General features: G+C 39.9%; 1 protein-coding gene and 1 long non-coding RNA gene across 2 annotated transcripts in view; one reads left to right on the top strand and one right to left on the bottom strand.

Annotated features, from left to right (window-relative positions):
* SPOCK1 (SPARC (osteonectin), cwcv and kazal like domains proteoglycan 1) overlaps positions 1-2,502 on the bottom strand; it is a 309,178-nt gene extending 306,676 nt beyond the window's left edge. The window contains exons 1-2 of the mRNA XM_074604578.1: positions 2,322-2,502; positions 1,776-1,943 (exon numbers count right to left, since the gene is read on the bottom strand). Of these exons, the coding sequence (XP_074460679.1) occupies positions 1,776-1,943 (168 nt within the window). The 5' untranslated portion in view covers positions 2,322-2,502. The remainder of the gene's footprint in view (positions 1-1,775; positions 1,944-2,321) is intronic.
* On the top strand, positions 1,456-21,150 carry LOC141750074 (uncharacterized). The gene is made up of 3 exons (XR_012589555.1): positions 1,456-2,031; positions 15,635-15,741; positions 16,141-21,150. It is a non-coding gene; the product is annotated as an uncharacterized LOC141750074 (long non-coding RNA).
* The last annotated feature ends 466 nt before the right edge of the window (positions 21,151-21,616 follow it).

Below are 21,616 nucleotides of genomic sequence, written 5' to 3'. Positions count from 1 at the left end.
AAGAGGTAATCTTCATGAACATTTTCCACAGGAAGAAAAATAATTTCTCTGACTGTGAGACTGGGGAAAGGAGACAAGAAGAGGAGTTACAAGGAGTCCAGGCTTCAAAAAAAAAACCAAAAAAACCACCAAAACCCAAAAAAACTACATAAAATGAAATAAAAGCTTTAAGCTCAAGAAATGAGATTAATACAAGGTCTCGGTTTGGAAGGAGACTGTTGAAAGATGTCCCTTGCTATAAATCTGTGCCTAGTTAAAAGTCGTTTTGGATTAATTTGTCGGTCCTTCATTCAATTTGCCATTTTCAAATACTGACAAATTCTCACATCAAGTTGGATGTAGAAATTAACAAGTGAAATCCTAAGCCTGCATTCCCCAGGAGACTAAACCAGATATTAACAAAGATTCCCTTGGAGGCTGGTAAAAATATATGAATCCACATTAACTGTAGAATCCCCTTAATAAAAACCTAGTTACATTGAAATATAGGCTTTTCCAGACACCTAATATACAAGAACTTCAACAGTCCCAGGAGATGGATGTCATTCACAGTGACAGCAAACAAATATACATTCTGACATATCTGTTGATATCATTGTTAAAGCCATACTTTGTTATATTGAGATTCAGAGCAGCATGATTTCTGAGACGCAGAGGTGACCACAGCTACAGAAAAACGTAGAGAGAATAACCTAGGCATAGACAGGTCACATTTAACTGTAATACTTTGACTTCCTCTTTGCAAAGTAAGATACAGTGTTAAGACCACAGAGACAAACACGTAGCATCAAAGTTTAACTTGTTAATATACGATAGGACACCAGTGCTTCCTAAAAAAACAAACAAACAAAAAAATTCTTCGGGAATAGTAGTAGCAGAACTGGTAGCGAGCTCTGCTCTTCCCTTTCCTGGAGTCACACTGCAGCCACAGCACACAAATCCCACGCAATAAAGAACACTTAACCTCAATATGCTTATGATCAACATTAACAGTAATGTTTCCTTTATCCAGCCTTGGGCAGACTGAAGTAGGGTTTTCTGTGTGCACTCCAAGAAAGCTTTTTCAGCATATAGACAACAGAAGCAAAAGGAGCTCTGTAAATATTTACCATGAATGTTACATTTCCCTTTCTCCAGTCATTGACTTAACACATGCAATTTTATTCAAACTAGAGGAATTCAAGAATTAATTTTAAGCTTAAGAAAGTGATTTGTTTTGTACAGATACATTTCATAACACATGCTGAAGTTGCCCCTATTTTCCAGACTGAAGAAAAACTGAGTCAAAGCACTGTTTCCTCCAACCCTATACCAACGTCAAAGATCTCCATGAGCAGAATTGACAATAAAATGTTTTCCCCTAAATCTGCAGGCAAAACAAGCTTCACTGTTTACCACCTTGTGGCTTGAACTGGTAAATATTCCCCTCTCTCACACACCCCATTTCATCATTTTACAGTTAACTAGCCTCTTAAGCAGCAGGCACAGAAACTTCACTCAAAGTTCCTTCCCAAAGGAAAATTGAAGACCGTACGCTTTCAGCAAGATTGACATCGAGCCCAAGCTGCCTCAATCAATTGGGTAATCAAGAATGCCAGGACTTTCTGTCCAGCTTCCGAACAGCTCTGAACGTCCTTCATACAAGCAGCAACCGGTTGCCCAAGCTCCATCTCTCTTCTACCCACAGCTTCTAAAAGCCAGCAGCCACCCACTGAAAGGATGCTACGGTCAAATGGAAGGACCAAGAAGTATGCAGTAAACGAAGAAGTACTTACATCCCGGAATTTGTTCCAGTACTTGTCTTTATCATACTGCGAAACGGTGCTCAGCCATTTGTCGTTGTCCAGGAAATTACCATGATTGCTGTTACTCGTGATGATTTCAGGATGCCGGCTCTCCACTTGCAGGAAGCACCAGGCAGCGATTACCAGCACCCCCGACATCTGCAAGGAGAGGAGAGGAGAGATGAGCGGCGAGGAGACGAGATGAGCGGCGAGGCAAGGCGGCAGCGGGGGCAGCTTCCTCGGGCAGGTAAGTTTAAGGGGCCCCGAGTTCGGGCTCGTCTCCCCTTACACCCCTCGCCAACTTCTGGCTGCGGAGCTGCCAGGTGCGCTGAGACCCACCTCACGCGCCCAGCCTGGAGGGGCGGGGAACAACCACAGGAATAATAATAATAATAACAACACAGGTCACCTGGAGCCGGGCAGAGACACCGGCCAGGAGAATATACAGCGTTACGAGACCCCAGTAAAGCCTCCCGCGGGAGCAGCGAGCGCTGCCTCCACGAAGTTTGGCTGCCACGGGGGAGAGGATGCCCCTACCTCCGGGCAGTGCCACACCGGTCGGGGCTCCGAGCACCGTGCGCGCCGCCACCGCCGCCTCCTCTCCTTTGTGCGGCCGCCGCTGCTCGGGCGGCGGGTGGGAGAAGCCGGCGAGCCCAGAGTAGGTGCCGTCAGCGGCTCCGGCTCCGTGTGTGTGTGTGGAGGGCGGCGGGGCGGGCGGCTGCCAGCGGGCGAGGTCTGGCGCCATCTACCCGCCGAGCGGCGGCGGCGCGGGGGCGGAGCGCGGGCAGCGCCCGCCCGAGGTGTAGGGCGCGAGGCGCCGCTCGCGCCCAACGGTCGTCGTTTAACGGTCGCTCTGTGAGGTGCTGAAAAGGCCGTTGAGGCAACGGCGGAGCAGGGCCGCGGCGAGGGGGCAGCTGTGAGGAAGGCTGGGGGTGGCCGCTTCGGGGGGCTCGGCAATCGAGTCTTCAGTGCTGCTGCAGCCTGAGGAGTTACAGAGCTGTAAAACTGGCCTTAAAAACAGTGAAAAAACACCACACACCAACTTTTATAAGCCCTGGGTAGGATATGATTGTCTTGAAGCAATAGTTTTACAATTTCTAGAAGTAAAGATAATTCGAAGGCATGGAAGTCATCCCCGGTTTCTTAATTTCTTTTTACAAGGAGCTCCCCTCCCTTGGTCAACACATCCCACGCACCACAAAGAGGTTTCTAGAGGTTCCTGCTCCCACATCAGATAATGAAGTAGGGGACAGCCCAGGCTGTCGGTAGGGTGTAAGGGAAAGCCATCTTCCATTTTTTAGAAATGGGAAGGAGGCAGATGAGAGGAGCTACATACCGGTCTAGGAACTAGGGTGAAAGGAGGAGACCTCCAGCAAGAAAGGAGAAAGTTCTCCATTGTCATCTGAGGAGGTGGGAGAGAGGGCTGGGCAATTTCCCACATCGGGATTTGTGTGGCTGTTGCTGTACCCCTTCCTGAAGCCCGTCAGGAAGGCACTCCTCCTCCTCTTACTTCTGAGCATTTCAAGGAATAGGAAAGAGGGAATTTTCGCATATGCAATTAATTTTTAAAATATGGAATGGAGGCTGTCGTTCATGGTCTCATTCTCTGCACCTGGATGGAAGAAAGAGCTCATCCCCTGCTAATTAATATGATGCCCAAAAATGAGGACATATACTTTTGCTGACCATCTATTTTAAATACAGCTGTGAGTGCTGTTCCATATGACATTTTTCAAATATGGTTCATCAAAGTGTCTTGTAAATACTGCCTTTTCTCTTCAACAAAGCTGTCAACAGGGTTAAGTCCACTTTTTCCAGACAGGCACATCGTGGGTTTCTTAAGTAACACAGGAAAGGGTCAAGGTTATTAATTTTTTACTGATATATCTGGGCACTGAAGTCAGTATACAATTCTATTCCTAGATCTGGTTTTAAATACAGTTCCTAAATACCACATAACCACAATAAAGCCTATGGGACTGAAAAAACAATGAGGGTTTATTAATTTTAAGAGCAGAGAACAAGCACATACGCACATAAGTACCCCATACTGTATTCTCCTCTTGGTGCAAATAGAATCTAATGAAAGCTACAAGCCTGCAAAATATAACCCAATAAAAGCGACAAATAGGAGAAATCCAAACCAAAGCCCTGCAGATTTGGATGTAAATCCATATCCAAGCACCTTGCTCCACCTTCCCTCCTGTACTGGACTATACCATTCTTCTGATGGTGGTCCAGGGTAAGTATTCCTCTCGAATTTCTCTCTGTTGTGCACAGACGTTCCTACAAAACTGTTAGTTTCAGTGACGGATAAGGTTTATATAATTTCCACCTGGCAGTAGGAACACAAGCTTTCTCCTTTCTTACTTAGATTAACAGAGGACTGTGCAGTTTGTTCTGTATGGGCCTTTTCTGTAAGGCTTTTAACAACAAAGAATTTGTCTTCTCTGCACAGACATTAAAGATCTTGCACCATCTTATATCTCATGGTTAAGAGATTTCCCCAGTGAGCTCACAGAAATCTATTGCCATTCGGCTATATAGAGTTCTGTTTGACTTACGTGCTTCACCCCAGACATTGCTACATTTCAGCACCGTCATACACAAAATTTACCTGCTAAATATTTGGGAATTTTTATGCACAAGAAACTACATCAGTGCTTCCAGTTTTGCATAGATGCGCTAGTTACTACTTTCTTGGTCCCACTGGAGGTCAGACCAATTTAATCCTCCCTTGACCATTTCTTCAAGTCATGAATTGCCAGGCCAGCCTGGTAAAGAGCAGCAGAACATTGTTTCCACCAAAACTTGTAGGAGTTCTACCCACTGTATATTTATAGCAGCAGTTAGTTCATCCCTGTAAAACATGCTTGTTAGCACAGCACGCCAGGGCTCAGTCCTTCAGTGACTTCAGTACGGTTGACTTCACTTAGTATGAAGCAGGCTGATATGCTTTCCAGTCAAAGACCTGAATGATAAATTACAGAAACATCGTATATAAAGTGAGTAATTACATTCTTACTTGTAACATTTGTATCAGAAAAGTGTCTTCATTTATTTAATTACTTCATAATCCCATATTCAAAACATGGCTAATCTTTCTTGATCCAGTAAAACACAGGCTTCCTGTTTAATCCTGATAGCAATCTCTATCACTCGGCAGCTGCAGCATTTCACCTCCACACTGTTTATCATCCATGACTAGAATTGAAACACGCTTGTTGGCTGGTTTTTATCTCTGGACAGTGCTATAATTGCCTCTAATTCTGATCCAAGAATATAATATTAGAGATCTCGCTATAGTGGATGACTCAACTATTTGGTATTTTGAATGTAAAAAGTGGCTTTGTTCCGAGTTAGAAGAACTACTGAAGAGTTAAAAACTACTTTTTTTCATGCTTGCAGCTGTAAAAAGTGCCGCGGTATTGATTTTGGATATTATTTGATATTTCACTTCAACTGTATAAGTCATTTGATCAGAAGTTGTAATTACAGTCATGCCCTGCCAGCTTCCCCATGCTGTAGCCTGTCCAGGTTCATTCTGGAAGCAGAACCTTCTGGTGCAGAAAGCATTTCACACACTTAAGAATCAAGGGGCAGATCTCGTCTCCAGCTAAATTCCCCACACAGAGGAATGTTATAGTTATCTTAATAGGGCACTTTGGGACTTTCAGTTAATAGACAAAGCCTTCAGCACCAGTCTTGCAGGCAATATAACTGAAACACGTTAACTTTCCCCAGGACCAAAGCAAGGATGCCTGGAGAACCAAGTCAGCCACTCCTTTTTCCCTAAAGCTGCACTGAACTTGTCCCACATCACAGCCAGTAGCCAGCAGCTGTGTACCCACTAGTGTAAAGTCAGTAGCAATAGCACATAAACATTGTCGTGTAAAGGATTTTACTTCCCCCAGTTATGCTTGATAGCAAGACTCACTTTTTCACCTCTTGATTGCTTCCATAGTTCTTGAGGCAGTGGCTGCAGCCTTTGTTGTAGAGCCTTGAAAATCATCTGTGGACTTTTATTGATGGTTTTTCCCCTCCTCCTGTGAGGCACAATTCCACTGGCTTCAGTTTTTTAAACACTTAATCAGGAAAGAAAATCTTTACAGTAACAAATGTTTAATGTGCATTTCTGTACTTTACTGTGTACCAGAGTCCTTCACTACTGGATTAGGAAAATTCAATTCTTGTAATTTAACTGGATTTTAAAATATATCACTATAAAGGTACATGCGGTGGCGCAGACCTTTATTTAACATCCCTTTGTATCTTCCATGTACTGTTGTATCCTTTTAATAGACAGGAGTTTTATTTCCTCCTGTGATTCTCAGAACTGCAGATTCAGCTTTGTTAGCTCTGCTGGGCAATTGTGCAGAAAAAAAAACTAGTTTAACCTGTGCAATAAGTGATTGTTGGCTTATACAAAGTTCCTGAGACATTTTTCCATTTTACAACAGACTGTAATTCCTCTTCTCTGAAAATACTACAAATACACGTTCTGATTTGACCTCTTTATTCGCCTCTGCTCCTGGCCTCTTCTCTATATAAAACACCCATATTTTATTGCAACAGTGCTTGGAATTTTGCAAGAATTTGCAACCAGGAGTGCTGCAAGTATGTCACATGGCAGGAAAATTATGGTTTTCTAGCAGCAAAGTGGCACCAGCGACTTTGGAGACATTGCAGTTGGTGCAGTCCCCTGTGTTCTTATCCCTTTGAAGCACTTAACCCCAATGTCAGTGATTTCAGTGTAAGAGAAAACATCCATTGACCTGGAAAGATCCTACAACATGTTCTGCAATCTATTTGCTGCCAGGTATTAGTTGTAATATCCCAGATTAAAGTGAATTGAAATCCTGGCAAGTTCTGGGCAAAGTAAAAGCTGAACACAGTTTATGGTAGAGATGTATAAGAAACAAAACAACTCAAGCAAAAGAACAGTAAAACCAATGAGTAAATAAAGTGACTTACCACCTACAGAAGTTGGAGGTGGATTTCAGGACTGAGGTTTTCCCACCTTGCAAAGCTCTCTGGCCCACAGGTATCTAGAAGAAAAAAAAAGAGAAACATGCATTTAAAATTGAAAACAACTTCTGTTCACATAAAACATATAGTCAAACAAAAGGTTACATTTAAACTGAAAGATGAGACTGAAGCAGGTATTCGCAATGTTTAACTTTCAGCTTCTGAGGCTAATCCTCAATTTCCTCTGTCATCAGTAAAAAGAAACAAGTTCTTCTGAATGATGCCTCAGAGAAGACGACTGTCCTAGCCACTGTGGGTTGTTTTCTGAAGGATGTTATTGACTCCAGAAAGAGCCTACAAAACCAGAGGCACACTAGATAGAAGTTAGGCTTTGTGATTACTGTCCTCAGGACCTGCAGACTAACATAAAAAAAAGAACTTTACCCACATCAGTCTATTCGGGTCATATCGGAACATTCATCAGTTTAAAGACTATGTGTTTCGTGAGAAGATATTCCCTGCATATTTGACAAATGGTTTCACTTTCTTATCTTTCTAGTGGATACGGTGATCATGACAAAAGTAATTTTATGGTATTTCACAAAGTATCTTGTAAAATGGCAACCTTATTTTATGGTGGCTTTTATTACCACTGGAACTTTTACTAGGAATTGCATCACAAAAATCGGTTAACATAAATATTGCAGTGAAGAGCTCTCACCATTTAATGCCAGTGTTAACTCTGCCAATGCAGCCTTCATTTTCAGATGGAAAAGGTCATTAGAATTAAATTTGTCCTCAGACTTCATACTTAGCTGGGATGAAACACTAGTATGAAGTTTTATAGCTTTCTTCAGCCTGGAAATATCATCCCATGATTTGCCACTGTCAAGTAGTCATAGAGAGTTGCCTTAAGCACTCTCTGTAATATATGAACAGAAACAGAGATTTGCAGATTAACATGTGAAATATCAAATGGGTTTGTTCAGAATTTACCACAGTAAAACCCCTGTTTTGAACATTGGTGAGACACCACAGTATCAAACAATAAAAAATAACACCATTTACATTAATAGACAGATTTCAGAGATTAAATTTGCATGGAAGATAGAGCATCATTAATGGCCGAAATACAAAAACTAAATTTGCATTCATATAAAAGTTAAAGAAGTCTCAAGTGTGCTTGTTCTTTCCCTATGTTATCCTTTTCTTTTTAAACTTTCTCTATTTTTCCTGTTTTCACTACTTTTTCTTTTGTCTCTAACACCATCTTATGCAATTTTGGCGTTTTGAGCTGTTTATGGTTCTTTATGATCATGTCTTCCATTCTTCCCTTTCTCCTCTCGTTTGCTTCACTCTTCCCATCCCCCTTTTCTCTTGCTCATATAAACACGTATGAAGATCCTTACAAAAGCAGCAGCTTTCCTGGAGATTCCAGAGCCGGTCTGGAAGCAGTGCTGCCTGACGGACACAATCCCAAGACATCTTGCAACTTCAGAGGCCGGGCTTGGCATCAGCCCAGTTACATATGGTTAACATCAGATTTGAATTTACTGAGTAGCATGAAAAGAAGAACTGGGGATTTATTGTATCAAACAATCTTCTCCCTCTCACTAAACTCTCTTTTCATTAAAGAAAATAAAACAAAAGTATTGATGTCTACAGATGAGGACAATAAAGATGAGCCACAGAGGAGCCGTAATGGTTTGCATACTCATAAACCCTCTCAGTCTTTGTGGCTTCAGTGTTTTCCTATGGGGGATAATGTTAAGAATGTGCTAGAATGCAATACTCTCAGATAATGTTGAGAAACAATTTTCTTTCTCCCTGCTGCCACATTTTAGGGATGAAGCTTAAGCTCTCTAGGGGAGCGGATGATTCTCCTCCACAATATCTTGAATCCTTATGGAAAACTAAATGCTATTTTACACAGTCATGGAATCCCTTGAAGTCAGCGTCCTTAAGAGAAGTGTTAGGTAGGGAGGGAAGAGAGGCGTTAGCTGTGGCGGTAGCAGAAAGAGAGGTAAAAGGTGCAAGACAGGGTCAGCATCAGTGTCTGCTAGCACCCGGGGCAGCTGTAAGAAATTCAGGGAATGTGGACCACATACCCCGGGTGGGGATACTGAAGGTGACTGACAAAAATTTAGCCATTGTCTCAGATCTGCTACAAGCCTGTATCGCTCTAGCAAGACTACGCTACTACCCCAGCGTAGTTATTGCTCAAGCATGGCAGGGGCAGACCCTCATCCAGCTAAACAGTCCTGCAGCTATGAACTATCACTTCAGTCACGTGTACTTTAAGCAGGTCCTTGCACCAAGGACAGTATTCTGCAAAGGACCATGTTCTGGTCAGAAAATGGACAAAAATTTAAAAGAATTCCAGACATCTTCCTTTGCTTTAATCAGTTACTGAATTGTCTATGATAACAGGACTATAGAAACAAAGAAAAATAACCCCCAAACCTTGATAATACTCTTAGGGGCAGAAATTATAAAGGAGGAAAATGCTTTATCCACAGTGACAGTCTAGAAATGTCAAGGATGCAAAACCTCACCTTGTGTCAGCAAGCATGGAGACTGGCAGAAAGGAAGGCAGACAGTAGCCTTATTTCTCACAGTAAGCGATTCTGAAGTGCTTGATGTGTTTTCAGTTAACTCTGGCCAAATTTGAAACTGTATTAAAGGAATCTAAGTAGTACTTCACTCTGCATAGAAATGAGAGACAAGTGTTAAGTTTTTAAATGCAGAGTACAAAAAGAATAGAAGAATTTGTCCACGTTCCAATGCAGCTGAAGGTCTTGCAATTCCAAGGTGTGTGGGAGGGACTGAATCCACCAAGGGAGGAGGAGACTGACTCAAAAGTGGGAACAAAGTGCTGGCAGAGAAACCACAGAAGACCCGGAATTCACACCAGACAAAGCAATCAGAATCTGCCAAGCAAAATTCATGCTACGGTGAAATTTGTGGGAAGTGGGCAGTGCTTTGATTCCATAGGGAGTAGAAGTGATCTGCTGATATTTCAAGAAACTATGCCGAGGGCAAGGAGTATATACAGAACTAAATGTCAAAGTCCACACAAAAAGTAGTACATGGGGTGGCACACTCCGCCATATATTTGAGACAAAATTTTGCTGATGCCTGGAAAGAAATGCAATAATGGCAAAGGCTTACATAATTTCGCATACCCTAGGAGAGCATGTGCTGCAACAAAAACCGCGACAGTGTCATTAACAGCTCAGAAAAATTCTTCATAGGAGCAGTGCGTAACACTGCAGCAGAAGATGAATGGGCTATCTGCCTGAGAGGAACCGAGATATATTAATTTTAAGTTGGATTTTGGTGCACAAGCCAATGGGATGCCAAAAATAGTGTTCTTAAGAGGAAAAAAAAAAAAGAAAAAGAAAAGAAAAGCAAACAAAATAAGCTGAGTGACTGGCTCAAGGAGTCAGTGGAGAGCTCACAGATTCTCTTAAGAGGGTTAATCAAATCTACAGCGACGTGAATTTGAGAAAAGTTACAGATTACATGTGCTTCAGGAGAAAATAAGCCTGTTGTTTGACTCCTACTCTTCATGATACCAAGTCACTGGAAAAGCAGGGAATTAAAAATAGGTAAGGAGGATATGTGAGTGTCTTCCAAAGGATAGAGGAAGTATTTCAGAACACAGAAAATACCTGTTAGTTCAACCCCTATGAAAGTTTCTCTCACTTTAAGGCAGGGATTAAAAAAAATAGGAGAAGATGAAAAGGAACAAGATGCAGTGCTCATTGCTTTATCCCAAGGGAAGTATTCCCCTGAGATGGGAAAAAGTAGAACCTTTTCCTTACGAATAGACTCAAGGACCTAATCACGTAAATTGAAAGTGTTTTTCACTGAGGGACAGAAGCCCTTGAAACAATACACCTTGCTTCTTTGTGCATCATTGGGCTGTGAAAAAGGTCTGTAGGGAGAGAAACAAAATATAAGCAGACAAGATGACTTCTGAGACTGTTTGCAGATTGATTAGACAGCTTCCTGAAGTCTTCGTGGCTCTATGCTTTTGATTCCTCATTCTTGTACATTCCAGGAAAGATATGTCTTTTTGAAGCCTTCCTGAGGGGTTTTTTTGGTAGAAAAAGTAACTTTTTTTTTTGTTATGACACAAAAGATATTAAGATTTTCATCAAGGGCAAAATCACAGTATCAATATAAAATCTCCAGGGAGCTTTGGAAGTAACGAGAGCTAGTGAACCAAGAGACCGTACAAATAAAATTAAGTAGATTCCATGAAGTATAAATAATAAATGAGACGAGGAGAGAAGCTGATCGAGCCAGGAAGATCATCCAGTGACACCATAAATATATTCCTTCAACACACAAAAAGAAGGTATGAGGATTTCTTGAATTAATTAACTGCAAAAGGGAATTTGTGTTTAATATGACTTCTGAAACCTGAAAGTTATGATGGAGATGGGATTTGACTTTCCAGGTATATTTTGATCTGCACAGTGCTTGTTTCAGGTAAGAGAGCTATATTACTCATGTAAGTACAAGTTAGCCCAGTTGAAAACGAGATGGTCTGTCTCACATAACACAGGCTCCCCACACCAACGTCTATGGGCCTGACGAAATCAGAGCAGCGCTAACTCTGGCAGGGCCTGGTTTTGATCTGGCAAATCTATCCTGACTTGCCAATCATGTCAAACTGTAAACAATTTTGAAGTCTGGGACACGGTGATAGAGTAAATAAAGTTGGTCATGGATATTTTTTCAAAGAGACTAGTCAGTTCTCTCACTCTAGAGTCCAGTACGTCTACAAAAACCTGATAGCAATATGCTCAGATAGAAAAGGAATTTTTCACCTTAGCCAAGGTTTAACATTTTTCTTAAGTACTGAGTATAGACAACTTATTGCTGTTGCCAGAGGATCTGGCAAATAACCTGTTGAGAAGATTGTTTTTCCTCATCTACAAATACAGAATTCTTGGTTGCATGCACACACTCGGGAGCATTTGACGGAAATGCAACCGAACTAAGTGCAGAGCTTGATTGTATACAAGTTTTTCTAAATCCAATTCACAAAACCAGCCCGTCTGACCTCAGGTGAAGTATAAACTGCAAGTTCCAAAGCTACATCTGAGATCCTCCCCCAAGAAAGAAATTAATAGTATTAGCACAAGTCAAGTCTGCATGGTCCTGGCCCATATACTTTTTAAAATTAGATTATTAAATTGTTAAAGGGGCAAAGATAGTGATCCCCCAAGGCTTCATATAAAAATGTGTGAAGATATACACAAAGGTGACTTTAGACATTGAAAAGTCTAAGAAAAGGTCTGAAGTCTGGCCTCAAATGAAGCATGAGCTATTAAATATTGTCACCTAGGCCAGCAGCAGAGACCGCGTTGAGTGAAAGAGCACATTAGGAGACAATCACCATCACATTGATGCCACATAAAAAGAATTGCCTGTCCTCTGCTGTCCTCTCCAATAGAAGGATTTAACAACAATGACTAGAAACAACTATATAATAGTTACATTATTCTCTGTCCCCCTCAGCGGTTTTCTTTCAAGATGCCTCAATTAAATAGACAATCCTATTTCTCAATTTATTTTTCTAGATATGTAAATACTGACAAGCTCAATAGGCTGCTTAGTATGTGCAATTTCAAGCCATTTATTTGAAATATGGCTTCAGACTCCTGACCAATATTTCTCATCATTCATAGTCCAAAGGGTTGCTAGGAGAAAGTGTCAAAAAAACAAAGAACCTGCTCAGCCAGACTGGAGTTGTTTCCAGACTTCACGCTGAAATTAAATAATAGTTTTAACAAAACATAGGTCATCACTTGCTGACATTTTGTTCAACAGAAAACTGAAAACCTGTTGCCTGAATGTTTAAAAACTAAAGCTGCACTTATCAGAGGCACGGAGCTAAAAAGTCAGAAGGTGTAAAACGAGCAGTATGGCTTGGGTCCCAGATTTATCCCACAGCTCTCACTCAAGACTCCTCTGTCTGTAAATCACAGAAAGTGGGATATAAGAGAACCAAAGCCTGACTTTTTCACGCTTACTGTGATAATTCTGTTTTCCTTATTAGGGATGAAGTCATACTGTTGTGTGCCCTGCAAAATACAAAGAGCGTATCATTAGGACCAGATGTTTACATCCTGGTTTATGCCTAGTAAATACACAATGACAGGAAAGCATAAGAAGTCCAATTCAGCAAGAGCAGAATGTTATTTAAGGTTATATGGGAAAGCACCGAGAAATTAATTTTTCTCAATTGGATAGAAAAAATAGAACTCCCTCCCTCTTTAAAAAAATACAAGCCACACACACAAATGGTGGGATATTTGTAACACAGGTACACTGCCATCGTAGCATTGGACCATGTGTTTTCAGACCAAAACCCATAAATTTCCGTCTTCATAAATGAAGAGAAGGAATAAAATGGGCTAAAATACAAGGAGTGAACAAAATTTCTGGTGAGATAAAGATGTTGAGACTCAGATAACTTTCAAAAATCAAGTTCAGTCTTACCATGTGACTAAATGTCTCCCCACTGAACATTTAAAGTTTATGCTCGTGGTTTTAATTTCAGTATGCATTTTTATTAAATAAAGATTACATATTTTATTTTTCTTCCTGGATATTCTTCCTGCTCTGTTAGTGGTGGAACATATAAACAGGTTAGGTCTGTAGTAGAGTTACAAGGCTTGCCAGATGGAAATGAATGGTTGTAGAAAAAACAGTAAATATGTTAGTCAAGCATTTAAGACACTGGTTTGTGAGAAATAAGTAGTAAGAAAGAAAATATGAATGTTAGGATCGCCTTATTTAACACTTTCACCAGTTACCTGGTAAAAGGAGTATACAACCCAGTGCTGAAATTTGCATAGGATACTAAACAGGGAGGAATCAGGATAATGAAATACAGAGAAGTCACAACATACAGTTTTACACTGATGAAGACAAAGAGAAAAAAAATATCCTCAAGATGAGAATGTGGAGTGTTTTGGTTAATTTTACAAAAAAAGTCCCTTGGGAAAATGATACATAGCTTATATACTCCACTCACTTAAACGACTCATGTACTTCCTAAATGTAAAGTACAGATTCTTGGAAAAGCCTTTGATTAAAGTTCCTCACATCCGTCATAGGTATTACAACATGGATACCAGATTATTTGATGGAGACAAACAGATCATAAGCAAAAATAATTCATAGGACATGTCAACAAATTAACACCTCGTCTGGATCCTGGCAGGAATTTTGAAGTAATATTATATTTCAGATTTAGTTTAGAAATGTCTAGTTTTAGAGAATGAAATGTGAAATAATTAAAATGAATCAATTCATATTCTCTAGGGCCCAATTTTTAGAGTTTTAAGACATCTAATAATTCCATGGAAGTGGAGAAAGGCTTGATGGTGGTAGCACACATAATTATCCCAGCACCTAGACCTTCAGTAATCACAGGAAAATCACTTCCTGCATTCTCTCTCGCACTGGTGTAGCAGGGGCTGGGGAAGGAAAGAGGCAGAAGGGACTCTGGCTTAATGAATATAGGATGAATATAAATAAGTATTGTCTAGCACTAAGATCTAATAGACTGTGCAGTGAACTCCCAAAGGAGACATTGCTTGAGACTCTTAAGAACAGGATGATTAAGGCATTGGTGAATATACTCAGGGGAGCTATCCTGCAGTGGCAGAGAAATGGGCTAGAAGACAAAACAGGTAATATCTAGCAACTTCAAGGCATGGAATTCCATCCCCAGCAGCCATTCCGAAAACTCCAGAGAAGCAAGGTTATTTCCTATGTACATAAAATTCGTGTATGGGAATCAGAAACTCCTGTATTCAGCATATAAATGCACACAGTTGTGTGATCCTAATACAGAATATAAATAAACAGTGACAGAGATGCCTAAGATATACACGCAGTAGCTGACAAAGTATTGTCCTCAATGTATCTGAATGCAAAATGGGATATGGCTGCTCTGTGTTACACTCCTTTCGGTTCTTAAGTTTTTCCACATTCTTCAAGGGTTGAACAATTTTTGTAATTTATTTACTCTCAGCATTAAACAGTACCATGGGTGAATATACATCTGATCCTTAATCCAAATGGACTTTCTTAGCAATTAAAATTGGTGCTTAAAATAAAAGGTTTTAATATTACAACATTCAAAAGGCAACCAAAGGTTTTCACTGATTATAAGTAGAAAGAGGAAATAATGTATTATTCAAGCTCCAGAGCTTGCTTAATGCAAGATCAATTTTGTTAAGTGTTGCTTAGCAATGGATTATGAGTGCAGATCCTGAATATTAATGCAGGATGGATATGGCAGCAATTCCTGTGAAAGTACACTTTAAAAAGGAAAGGATTTTCCCGGTGAACCACAGACAAATAAATACCTACAGAGTTCCATAAAAAAAGAGAGCTCACATCTTCTTCACCTCTTGCATCATTTATTGGTTACCAAGCTGCACAGCAGAAACTTTTCGATCATCTTTGTTGTTTTCCAGGTATGTACCCAAAATGCTGAGAGTCTGCTCCCGAGCCCTGAGGCAGGCAGTAAAACTTTACAATGGCACAGTATTAAGTCAAAGCAACAGGAGCAAGTTTTTGTAATAGTTCACCGGTTTTCTGGAGGATGTGAGATTTTCTTGTGATGTTTTGTATCTGCAATCCAATGTATCAAGTTGTTTTTATTCATTATGTAGCTAAGAGTTTTATTTTCTCACAGACAGTGGTGTACTTTTATAATCAGAGCAAAGACCTTACTGGTTGCCATTTGGGTGTGTTTGTTGCTGCTGTAAAAGAAAGTACCCATCACCTTATGCAGAAAAATCCTGTATCTCATTTTATCCTGTATTTTATTTTCATATGGTCTGTAGAAGAGATGACAAGTGGGACAGGCTCTGCTGTAAGAATGATAGACTACTGGAGAGAAACAGAGGTGCAGGAACCATGGAAGATTTGCACCTGAAATGGAAGTTCCAAGGTGGGTTTGCTTTGATTGAGATTCCTTGCACAAACTGGGTCTGCCTCAGACGTCTGAAAACAGTCTGCTCTGACAACACTTTAACAAAGCACTAACAATGCTGCTTTGTTCTAAATATAGACCCCTCTATATTTAAGGTTGCAGTACAGTTTGTAATGTAGATTGCAACTTTTAACTACAGCTTTGGCAAACCCTAAAGATGGCAGGATGTCATTTTGACCTTTTACATGAGGTACATTCTCTGTTGTTTTTATAGTACTTGATCACTTGGATGTCTTGATTTTTCTGTATGAAACAGAAACAATAGAAATATTTTTATATTATACCATCCTTAAAAACTCCTGCGTGTTTGTTCTAAACCCTGATTTTATTAACTAACATTTTTCTGTCACTTCACAGGCTTGATCATAAACGATGAAGCACACTAAGACTGTTATTCTGGAAGATATCAAATTTATCATACTTTCCTAGCATCTATCTACATGATTCTTCTGGGAGTTTGATGTTATTTTTCTACATCTATCTTTGCTAAAGAAGTGAATTTATGAGAAAGTACTTATTTGACTCTCATTGGTTATTGTTCAATTTGTGTGACCAGGTTCTGCCAAATAAAATAATAGCTTTTCAAGTATATTTCTTCCTAATCCTCTACTTCCCAAGCAACTTGGGAAATCCTACTCACACGTTTTCCTCCTCTCAGACTCAGCTTTATTTATGACATCTCATTTTCTTTAAATGTGGCTTTAAATGAAGTACAGATTTGGTTTTGTGCGTCTCTTTGGGGAACTGAGGAGAAAAATGTATTTGCATGTAGATGTGTGATTGTAGATCCTCAGCCCGCTTTCAACTAATAATTACACTGTAAACATTTCAGGACAAGGGCAGCCTCATAGTCTACATCTGTTAGAGCAATGGGATCCAGTAGCTGACTGCTATCTTCAGCCATAACATTAAAAGTAATTACTAGTGTTTATGTTATAACATCAACCAGGGATTTCAGAATTCATACATAAAATATGAGACAGTCCTTGCCAGAGCCCTAATAGCAGAAGTTAGTTTCAGCAAAGTGCTCAAACATAGATGTGACCTTGTGAGTAACAACTTCTGCCCCCTGCCCCATTTTTTGTTTAAAGCTCTCCCTCCCCAACTTGTCAGCGTGTTTAAGAACCCAAAAGAGAAGTACAACAGTAAAAGAAACTCAGGAGACATAACTGTCTTTGGAGTAACTTTGTTCCTTAGCAGGAGGGAGAATTACTTGCCTTTTTGTTTTGGAGAAGGCAGTTCCAGTCTCAGACTGGCTAATGAGAAGTGTCTAATTAGCACATAAATCACATAAAATATACTTGCTCACTTGTCTTATGTCAGAGCAGGGATCCAACCTTGTCCAAATCCACAGTGGTTCTTTAACATTAGGAAAGAAATATTAACTCATTCTTCATGAAATCATCACGTCTTCATCAAGGCTCGAAGAGAAGGGACCAAGCTAAATCCCAGTGACACGGGTTAGTAGAAAGCCTCTTACTAAATCGGATCCACTGCTGTGTGAATACAGATGTGGTAGCTTACAACTGTATCTTGAACTAGTGAAGGCTAATTCAGGAAAAAAACTCTCCTGTGCCACAAGTATGCTTCTTCTGTTAAAGGATAAGCTTTAGAAGAGTCTCATTACCCGCGTGCAATGTTGCTGCTGAAGGAAAAAGTGCAAGCAGCAAGGCTAGATGCTTCCAGTGAGAAAAAAAAAAGCTTCCTTTCTTGAAATGCACAAACCATCTATTTTCCTATTATTCCAGGCTGGACCATCAGCTACTATAAGGAGACACCATACATAGTTAAAATCAATAGTGGTGTGTTGATTTACATCTGCTAAGGATCTAGTTCTCTACTTCAAGCATCCAAACCCCAGGTGGAACTAGGAGGTAATTTAGATAAGAAACACCAACTTCGCTAAGAGCTGACGTAACTGATTTCTGAGGAAAGATATGTAGAGCTTTCCTAAAGGAAGGCTCACAGCATATCAAGGATGATAGAAAGGCTCTAGTGTTTATAAGAATTTGTTTCCTTAGAAAGGAAGTGAATCAAGAGGGAAAAAAAGGGATGAAACTTAGTGATAGGTAAAATTCAGAAGGGTAAAATTAAAAGGAATAAGAGTAAATATTTTCAGTGGCTATAGTAATTGAACATGGAGTAGTTTTGCTAAGGATAACGATAAAGATATGAGGCTACGATACCATGAAACTAGATGCAAACAAGCCTCTGAAAATATTCCATATACACTCGTATTTAATGGGATTTTTCTGCCTTGTTTTTGTCATATGGGAGTTTTATGGGATATAGGATTTTACTTATATTGTATTATCCTAACCAGCAAGAGTAGACGATAATCTGTTGAAAGGGCATTTAACTGTTTGTTCTTGGATTCTTTTGCAGGCCAACCATGTGGTTAAGCTACGTGGCCCCAGAAAGACCACAAATATTGCCTAGTGCCTATTAATCTCTCTGTATAGCTGCTTCATTGCCATTGTTAAATAAAGACGAATTCTTAGAAGGTGAGCAGGGCATGTTGTATTGTACAAAACAAAAGAGTGTAAGCCCACTGACAATATTCTTTCAACAGAGATCCAAAATGATGAAATGTATTTGTTAGAAAGCTTGAGCAAAAAACCAATACTCTGATTTTTGCTGGATGATGCAGGTGCTGTCGGAAGGGAAGAAAAAATCCAAACATTTGTTTGTGCACCTCCAACAGTGCCCTACCTTTCAGAGACAGAAAAGAGAGAGAGAAAGTGTGAAATTTCACCTCAAGTCCCTGGTTCCCTGCTGCTGCTTCTCATCAGAGCGGAATCTGGATTAGAGTGATAAAGAATGGGATATAAAGTCCCAGAAGCATTGGAATCTGTGGAAACTGCATTTTCATGATTTCATGATGGCAAGCATGGAGTTAAACAGAAAAGACCAATTATAAAGAGAGATGGGCAAAAGTCAGGAGGAAAAAAATTTAAAACTATGAATTGAGATTGTGCTAGAAGTGGTGAGATAAAAGCAAGATGAGCACCTGGCTATATAAATGCAGTAGTTACTTGAAACAGAATGCCTGAGAGTGTTTTATTAAAATGAGGCTTTTATTATAAAAGCAGGGGCTTATTTAATAAGTATTCCTCCTAAAGACTTAAAGTGTCCTCTGCCCATGCAGCCTGCATTCCAAGGTTATCAGGAGAACTGTTGCTATGGGCTGAACTCAATTTAGCACATGCTTTTTGTGTGGTGAGTGGATGTGAAAAGGATTCAGCAACACAGATCTGTCTGTGTTCTGAATGTGAAATGAACTTTTGTTAAAGATCTTGCAAACCTCAACTACAGCTGCACAATACTGATACAGCCAGGCAAGAAGAGGATGACCTATTTGCGTCTGTCTGAACTTTGTATTCATATTTTGATCACAAGCAATGAAACCTGTGGCAATACACCAAACAGGAAGATGTAAGGAAGTGAGACCCTCTGTGTTTAATTACCTTTATATGCTGTTTAACTTAAGATTTTAACTTAAGAATTTTCTCTTATAAAATCTTTTAACATCAGAAAATACTGTATGCTCAGGAGATTTTTAATCATTATTATGATCAAGGAAAGTTTGAACACTGCAGGCAGAAGGTTAGAAAGGCCATGCATTGTAATGCAAATTTCATTGTTAGGATCCACAGAAATAGACGTAATTTCTCTAAAGAGGGAAAAAAATCATATCCCACCATTATCTGGATACATGGCACAACACAGGAGTAGCTAATCATGAATAAGGTAGTTTGCAAAAAGGCCTATCGTTTGCCTGCCCCGAGTATTAGTGCCCTACAGTATTTTTGCACATTTCTTTGACAGGAGATAAAACTGTTCTATTGCCTTATGTGCAAATTGTTGAAGAACCAGAGATCTAAAGAGGATGTTTACTGAAATACTACAAGATGGTCACCATTAATCTAACAGCATCTAATGATATTTGCGCTCCAGTTTAAATCTCTTGCCCATGGAGAAGTTCTGAGACCCATCGTAAATGGCACCATTTCAACGATCATCACTTTAGCATCACTACAGGAGAGAGAGAGAAGGATCTTTTGTATGAGCCTGATGCACAAGATACACCCTAACAAGAACTCTGGGGTTTACAAGATGCTCTTGTCTTTATTCAGTCTGTCACTAGCAAAGCAAAGACCAGATTTGATATTGTCTAGAAACCCCTGTTTAAAAAAAAAAAAAAAAAAATCGAATTATTTGAATATTTTTGTCAGTCACTCAGATTTAATATTGAAACTTCTAGGCATTTTCATCACCATTTGCCCCTCTCCCCCCTCCATGCAGGAACTCTCAGAACATATATCCTATCTTTCCTTTGCCAGAAAGTGCAAGGGGAAAAATGGACATAGTTCACCTAATAAGGTGAGAAAAGACTATCTGAGGCTTTTAGCTCGTCTCACAGTTCTGGTTATTATTTACTTAGTTCAGTAGGGTCTGGAACTTATTGACATTACAATCTCTTGTTCACCTCAGGCACACATTCTAATCAACTCTCGCTACGGTCAAATAAGTGGCTGGAGGCAGTTCTCCCCCCAGATTCATTGTTTTTAGATCAGTTTCTATATAATCAGGGCTCCTGCGTCAGCACTTGCAGAAAGATTGTTTCAGCAGCTAAGTTGTTAAGGAGCTGGTATATTGCTTCCTGATCAAGTGTCACAAATTCAGAATTACCGCAGTGTGCAAGAGTGTCCAGATAGGAAACCAAGAGCAGAGCAGAGCTTGTTCAGCTGGCTTCTTCAGTCCCAGTGCCACTCTTGAACCTGACTCACACTGGGGCTATCAGGTAATTTTCTTCAGCCTTTGCCTTGAACAAATGCTCCTGTCCAATTACACACAACATTTATGAGATGTCCCATATGGAATGAGCCCTGAAGAGTACAACGTAACATGCTATCTAGAGTCAACAAGGATCAACATTACAGTATAGAAGCTCAGACTTGTATATACTACATAAACTATAGCAAGAGCCAGCTCTTTCCCTTCCTCCCCAGAGCAGTGGAGAGAGATTCTTTCCCCTGTTGGCTTTCTAGCTTGGTCTTTTAATAGCTTTCTTGTGCCAAGTCCTATAAAATACAGTCCATATTCACTGCAGGGAGTGAGGCAAATCGTGTACACAAGTCACCCATCAGCTCATGAGTATTTTTGTTAGCTATGTAGAGAATAGCATGTAATTACAAGGTAGTCACGTTCATGATCATTAAAACAGAGTTCTATGTAATAGACATATTATGTTGTGATAATCTGTTACACTTTTGAGCGTGCACTCATCTCAGAGTTAACATGCCTGAAGATATTTTCTGTAAGGCAGGTACATCTCAATGTTTAGATCAATAAAAAGACTCTTCAGTTTGGTACTTGTGTCTTTTTATGCATGAAATTGTACTGAATTTGTCTCTCATATGCATATAACAGAGAGAGCAAACACATTCACTGGCATTTTAAGTAGTGCATTCACTAAAGTTAACTTACAGAAATCAAAAATACATAGCACTGGGGAAAAAAATTCAAATTCTGAGAATTTCAAATCAAAAGAAGATCCCTGTATTAGGATTCTGCTGGAAGAATTCAGTTGTGAGAACAGAACAAAGAAGCTCCTGCCGGAGGAAACGAGTGGCACAAAAGAATCAGAGTATTTTTTAAGATAATTCTGTCACCTAGGAGCAGACTTACCGCAATCAGAAGGGTTCACTGCATATATTAAGGCTCAGCCTAGATGCCAACACACAAACGTCCACATTACGTAGAAACTAAAGGGCATGAGATAATGAAGTGAAGGTGGGCAAGTTGAATCTTTAAGAAGCAAGGAGACAGC

Source organism: Larus michahellis, chromosome 11 (assembly GCF_964199755.1).
Source record: "Larus michahellis chromosome 11, bLarMic1.1, whole genome shotgun sequence".
NCBI lineage: Eukaryota > Metazoa > Chordata > Aves > Charadriiformes > Laridae > Larus > Larus michahellis.
Note: the sequence above shows the minus strand (reverse complement) of the source record. Positions and strands in the feature narration are given on the sequence as shown.